A 6,704-nucleotide genomic window follows, 5' to 3' on the forward strand; every position below is an offset into this window, starting at 1 on the left:
GGAGTAGCCTAGTGGTCGGTGCAATGCAATGTAGAGAAGGGGACCGAGGCCCATATTTTACTCTAACTGTTACACTTGTGGTGGAAAGTGAGAGCCCTCCCACACTCACCAAAAATCTACTGTACCCATATATAAGTGCCCTGTCAGCCATAAGCATTATTGTAGTGGCCATTTACAAGCATATATGTGAATAAATACTGGCACTGATCTGTATTTTTGCCAATCCGCCCAACAAGATAAACTCATAGCAAAAGCTATGATTGATACTACTTACAGTCTGTGCTTGATTTGTCCTTACCATTTTCAGGGCACAGACCGTCGACGTCTGCCCGGCAATGGCCTTACGTCTCCAGCTACTGAAGCTGAATCTGTCCAGCCATGATCAGGGCACATACTGTGGAAGTCTGCCTGGTACTGGCTTTGCTTCCCAATTATTGGTTTTTCCATGTAATCACTGCTAAGCTTGTTTGGTTCCATGCCTTCCATAAGGATTCCTTTGTGTTTATCCCACACATTTTTGTTTATCCCATCTTTGATAGAAGACCCCAGAGCAAGCCCTCATCCAGGAAATGGGTTATCTAGCCCGGGGCAAGGAGCACCCTGAAGTAGATGCCTAACCAGAGGCAGTGGACGCAAAAGGCTTGGGGGGGGGGGCGGGGGGTAAGTGGGTTATCTAACCTGAGGTGAGTAGAACCCCGAAATAGATGCTCGGTCAAGGAGCAGTGGAACCGAATGGGAGGGCAGCCTGAGACCAGAGATGGGCGAGAAATAGCCCTGGAACTGAAGAGGAGATTCAGCAATGGAGAGAAGTTTTATTTGAGCCTTTGGTGACTTCTATGGGCTATGGACTGTATTTGGATAATAAAGCAGCCTGGGGGAGGACCAGTGTGCAAGGACTTGGCAAGGGAGGAGGCTGCTCTGGCCTTTATGGCTGAGAAGTAAAAGGCTAGGGCTGTGTGCTTTGAGGGGTTTGTTTTGGGACCTGTTTAACTGTGAAGAGAACTGGAGGGAGCAAACTTGCCTCAGAACTTTAAATGAAAAAGAGAGTAAGAGGGTGGGGGAGCGAGAGTGAAGGCTCCAAACCCCCAATGGAAATGGGCCTGGGGGGGGGGGGCTTGCCTAAAGGAGAGGATGCCTGGAGGAGAGACTGTACAGAAAGAGTTGTACCAACTTTGATATGGATACTGCAGGTTTAATGAGGCAGCGGAAGCTAAGTCTATGTTTGACTGTTTGAAACCCTAATAAAAGCCTGATGACTAATAATAAAGAATGTCTCTTGAGAACTGTGTTTTATGAAAGGAAGAACAGTGGTAACCAGAAAGAAAATGTTGAGAGGCAGCTAATCATTATCGGAAGTCTCCTGCTAGTGACATTGGGAATTGTTTCTTCTTGACTTAAGGCATAACAGGTAATCCAAAATGCAGTGGCAAGATTAATTCTTGGTATATCTAGGGCAGCACACATTACTCCTATATTGAAATTGCTGCATTGGTTCCTAATATTTTATAGGGTACAATATGAACTTGTGTCACTGACTCATCAAACGACATAGCAGGTAATTCCAGCCTATGTTTCTAGAGTGTTACAAGTGTACAAACTAAAACGGGAATTATGGTCTGAAATATCCAGTTAGTTATACCAACAGCTACTGATTTCTACTATGTGGAAACCCATTCTCGTGCTTTTTCATTGGCAGAACCTTTGCTGTGGAACAAACTCCCTGTCTATCTGAGACTTTGTGCACCAGTTTCTCAGTTTAAGAATCTTTTAAAAAGCTTTCTATTTTGTGCAGACGAATCCAGGTTGAAGTAATGACGTGACAGTGAACCTATTCATGCATTCATGTATATTGTAGCTGGGTCACCCATCCAGGACCCAGCCAGGCTCGACCCTGCTTAGCTGCCTCTTCCTCCACATGACTGTTGCCTTCACTCCACAGCAATCTGACTCCTCTGAGCCTTAGCTTCAGGCCCTGCGAACTCCCAGGACTTCCTCCTCCCTCCTCCCTCCATTCCTTTCACAGAGGCACACTCAAAGCCCAATGTTTATAAGTAAGAGCTTTTATTTTCTTGATTCAAATCAAACAAAACACCTTTCACTCCAGGTTGTTTAGGCCAGCAGCCCAGAGCACAATTCAGGTTCAACACAGTCAAATTCAGGTTCAAAAACAGTCCATATAACTTCAAACTCAGGTTCAAAAACAGTCCATATAACTTCACTTTAGCTCAGATTACGTCACTTAGGGAACAGTACATTATCAGAGGGAAAAACCCAATAGCTTGGTAGGTTGCAGCCCAGACCTTTTTAGTATGCAACAGTTTACACAGTCTTTCTTGCACCTTCTTAAGCATGGTTACACAGCTTTATTCCCACCTGGTTCAGGCTGGGGTTTCAATTGTGCTCCAGCTCTCTTTCTCTCCCACAGACTGCACCTGTTTCCTCTTTAGTAGAGAGTTCCCCCAGTGCCTCAGCCTCTCTCCACTGGTCTTCCACCAGTCTCTCCAAGGTACAGCTAGCCACCCTCTTACAGCAGCTTTTTGGGTTTGAGCCAGGGCTCCAATCTCCATCTGTTCCTCTCCTAGCCCTTCAGTAATCTCCATTTTATCCTCCTCTCCAACTTCCCCTGCTTCCAATCTCTCCAGCTGGCCCTCATCACCTTCCTCAGAGACCATTTCTCAATCTTCTATCTCCTCCCTAACTCTTGCACAGCCGGGTGGGGAAGAGAAGGATTCTGGGACTGGTAGTTCCTCCCCTTCTTCCTTAACCCAGCCAACCTCTCTGCCTCTGGTAGCCCAGCTTTCTGAATGTGGGTGTTGTGCACATGAAATCTGCCCCGTTGGGATTCCCCGGCTCCCTGTACCCCCTTTCTTCGTGCCTTCCCGGATCCCCTTTCACCTGCACTCTCACAATATGTAGATAATTAGAACATAAGAACATAAGAATATCCATACTGGGTCAGACCAATGGTCCATCTAGCCCAGGCTTCCAACAGTAGCCAATCCAGGTAACAAGTACCTGTCAGAAACCCAATTAGTAGCAACAATACCAATCCCAGGGCAAGCAGTGGCTTCCCCATGTCCATTTCAATAACAGAATATGGACTTTTCCTCCAGGAACTTGTCTAAACCTTTTTTAACCCCAGATATGCTAACCGCTGTTACTACATCCTCCGGCAAACAGTTCCAGAACTTAACTATTGGTTGAGTGAAAAAATATTTCCTCCTATTTGTTTTAAAAGTATTTCCACATTAACTTCATTGAGTGTCCCCTACTCTTTGTACTTTTTGAAAGAGTAAAAAAATTGATTCACTTCTGTTTGTTCTACACCACACAGGATTTTGGTTGATGTACAGTAGAAATGTTTTGAATATGTGTATGTTGTGATATTTGTTATTGTGTTTTATTGAATTGCTATATGTTTTTATTGTAATCCACTTTGGTATTACAGTGTATTATAAATGCTTACAATAAATAAATAAAATATAGGTCTATTTTTGACTTAAGAAACGTAGGTGCCTATTTTCCTTTATTGACTGCGATCCAAAAATAGGCACCTCTATAACATTACTCTCATGCTGTGAATTCTAGTAACTGGCCAAAGGACAGTGGTAGAAATATTTTCAAGGAAGCTGCATCCAAGTTTCCGAGTTTCCAGGTTTATTCAGGGCTTATATCTCAGCCATGAGCGCAGCATCTGGACAGCTTACAATCAAATATCAAGAGGGAGAAAGAATAAGAAATGCACATAAGTGTGTGTGTGTGGGGGGGGGGAGAAACAAGGAAAAAGCGGAATAAAAAAAGGGGGCTTAACTACACAACATGTGATAGGAAAGCAGGTGTGGAAAGCACAAGAGGAGAGAAATGTGTAGTTCAGGCTGGCTGACAATAGAACCAGAAACAGGACTAAGATTAGCCATAGGCATCAGAGAAAAGGAAGGTCTTTAGCTCAGATTTAAATTGCTGAAGGGAAGAACATAGTCTAAGGTGCTAGGGCAGATTATTCCAAAGTTTGGGCCCTGGACTGAAAAAAACGATGTGCCGAATGGTGGCATGATGAAGGGTGTGAAAAGAGTACCTGAATGTAACTCACCTTTGAGCTACTGCTGAAAAAGGTGTGAGCAAAATCTAAATAAATAAATAAACAAGGCGATTCTGTTGTGAATAGGGAATCAAAGATTTAAAGAGAAATAAAGGTTTGCCAGAGACCCGAGTCTTGTAGATGTAAGAGTAATACTTAAAGGGTTAAGCTATGGGATAGTGGTAGCCAGTGGGCAGATTTGAGGAGCCATTTCTCAACAGCCACAAAACATTGCTGTAGAATTGGCCTAAGCATGAAAGGTGATGGAGGAGAAAAAAAAATTAATACTGAAGTCTGAATGGTAAGGGCAAAGGACAGAGGAAGTTGTAATTACTCTCTGATAAAATTTCAGTGGGAAGGATCACAGTTTTTCTATAAACATTTAAGAGGTCTAATTCTTTACTTAATCTGCCCTTCCTCAAGTAGCTGCACCCTATATCCCATGCAGCTCAATTATTTATTCGATAATGGCATTAACTCTAAGCGTCTTGTTTGTTTTCTGTTGTGTGTCTTGACTAGACTAGATTGTAAATTCCCATGAGTAGAGAGTGCGCATTGTGTCTCCCTGAACAGTGCTGCATATATCTAGTATGATATAGTTAGATTATAATAACTATAAGAGCAATGGCTCCCTGATAAGAGTTGGAGAGGAAGCAGTAAGAAGGTGCTTGATTATTCCATGACCTGAGTCAAATGAAATAAAAGATGTTGTTTATAAAAGAATAGACAAAATATATTAGCCAAAAATGACCATGGTCTTCTTCTACTTTGACAGAATAGAGAGAGGACTGCAGCTGTTCCTGAAGGTCCCATCATGACAGAGCAGAGCACCAAGTTTGCCAACACCATCCTAACAGAAGCTTTCAATACGACATCAGAGAACTACACATTTGAGGCTTTCACCACAGCTGACATTGTCCTCATCAGCTTTTCTCTGGTCATCTCCTTGCTCGGAGTGGTTGGGAATGGAGTCATTCTTTGGTTCCTTGGCTTCAAGATCAAGAGGAACAAATTCACCATTTACATCCTAAACCTAGCCACAGCAGATCTGATGTTCCTTCTTTGCTGCTTGGTTGTACTGTTTTATATTCTGCTAGATATTGGAACATCCATTGCTCCTTGGACTGTCCTCCAGTTCTTACTCATCTTTGGATATTACACTGGCCTATACCTCCTGACAGCCATCAGCATGGAGCGCTGTCTGTCTGTCCTTTACCCAATCTGGTATCAGTGCAAACGTCCAAGGCATCTCTCTGCTTTTGTATGTGGTTTTCTGTGGGTCCTCTCCTGCCTAGTCACCGGGCTGGAGTTTTTTGTCTGTGTTGAATGGGGTGAAGAATCTTTTACCCACATGAAGGGCTGTGAGATTGCTTTGTTTATGTTCATCTGCATATTAACCTTCTTGGTTTTTACCCCACTTATGGTCATCTCTAGCCTGACATTGCTGATTAAGATCCGGATGTCCTCCCAGCAGCATCACCAGCCAAAGCTCTATATTGTCATCGTGACCACAGTTTTTGTCTTCTGTGTATTTGCAATGCCCTTGAGGATTTTATCTCTCTTGTGGTACCAGCAACTTAATTACCCAGAGATATTCGAATATCTGACCATCCTGTTCTCCTCAATCAACAGTACTGCCAACCCATTCATCTACTTCTTAGTGGGGAGCCAGGGAAGGCAGATCTTTGAAGGCTTCACCATCTTGGCTGCACTTCAGAGAGTCTTCAAAGACGATTCAGAAATACCAGTGCGGCAGGAAACAGAAAGCACAAGGTCAAACTTGAGTCAGGTTGAAAGAAGATATATTTCACACCACACATAGAAAATACCTACTGTATCTGTATGTAATATATAAACTGCTATGTTTGTACCACAGAAAAGAGGTATATCAAGAAAACCCAAGAGAAATAATGGAAAATAGCAATGAGTCTTTGAATAAAGTGCTGTGGTTGCTGAATTAGTCCGCTGAGATATGTGGAAATAAAGGTCAGCAAAAAGATAGTACATTTTATCGGACTAATGAATACATTTCTGATTTCAAGAGGATACTAACAGAGAACTTTAAAGAACATCAGACAAATGGTCAAATACTTCAAAACAAACAGAAAAAGGCTTATTAAGGATATGGATTTCCTCAGCTGTTACCAGACACAACCCTGCTACTTCTTTGCTAACACGTCACCCCCCTCCCACTCATCCCCTTTCTCACCCCTCGTGATTAATCTGTGATTTACTTGTCTCTGTGGGCAACGTTATCCATTGCACAGTTCTGCATGTTTTGCTTGACCTGATGAGGGGAGTGTCCTCTCAAAACCTAGTCAGAAGTATATTGTCAGTCCAATGAAACGGTATCCATCATCTCATGTTTTTTTGCTGATCTGTATAAACTGATTAGGTCTTGTGACCTTGAAACTTTTTCTTTGCAGATCCTGAAGATAATTTGTAAATCACACACCACTAGCAATGTAATTCTTTCTGTAAGAGCAGTAGCAGTAACAGAGAGTCGTAAAGAACAGTTTCCCAATAACATGATTGATTAGATAGGCACACTGTGGCTACAAGAGTCAATCAGTTACACAGTACATTCTGGATATAATGGGCATGAATAATAGAACGTTTTACACTT

General features: G+C 42.6%; 1 protein-coding gene across 1 annotated transcript; it reads left to right on the plus strand.

Moving 5' to 3' along the window:
* The first annotated feature begins 4,892 nt into the window (after positions 1-4,892).
* LOC115461406 (proto-oncogene Mas-like) lies at positions 4,893-5,900 on the plus strand. Its single transcript, XM_030191182.1, has one exon. It carries the CDS (start codon positions 4,893-4,895, stop codon positions 5,898-5,900), a length of 1,008 nt encoding a protein of 335 aa, XP_030047042.1.
* The last annotated feature ends 804 nt before the right edge of the window (positions 5,901-6,704 follow it).

The sequence above is a fragment of the Microcaecilia unicolor genome, chromosome 1 (assembly GCF_901765095.1).
Source record: "Microcaecilia unicolor chromosome 1, aMicUni1.1, whole genome shotgun sequence".
In the NCBI taxonomy this organism is placed as follows: Eukaryota; Metazoa; Chordata; class Amphibia; order Gymnophiona; family Siphonopidae; genus Microcaecilia; species Microcaecilia unicolor.

Coding starts and splice junctions, on each gene's coding strand:
- LOC115461406 (XM_030191182.1), top strand. CDS start 4,893: ATGACAGAGCAGAGCACCAAGTTTGCCAACACCATCCTAACAGAAGCT.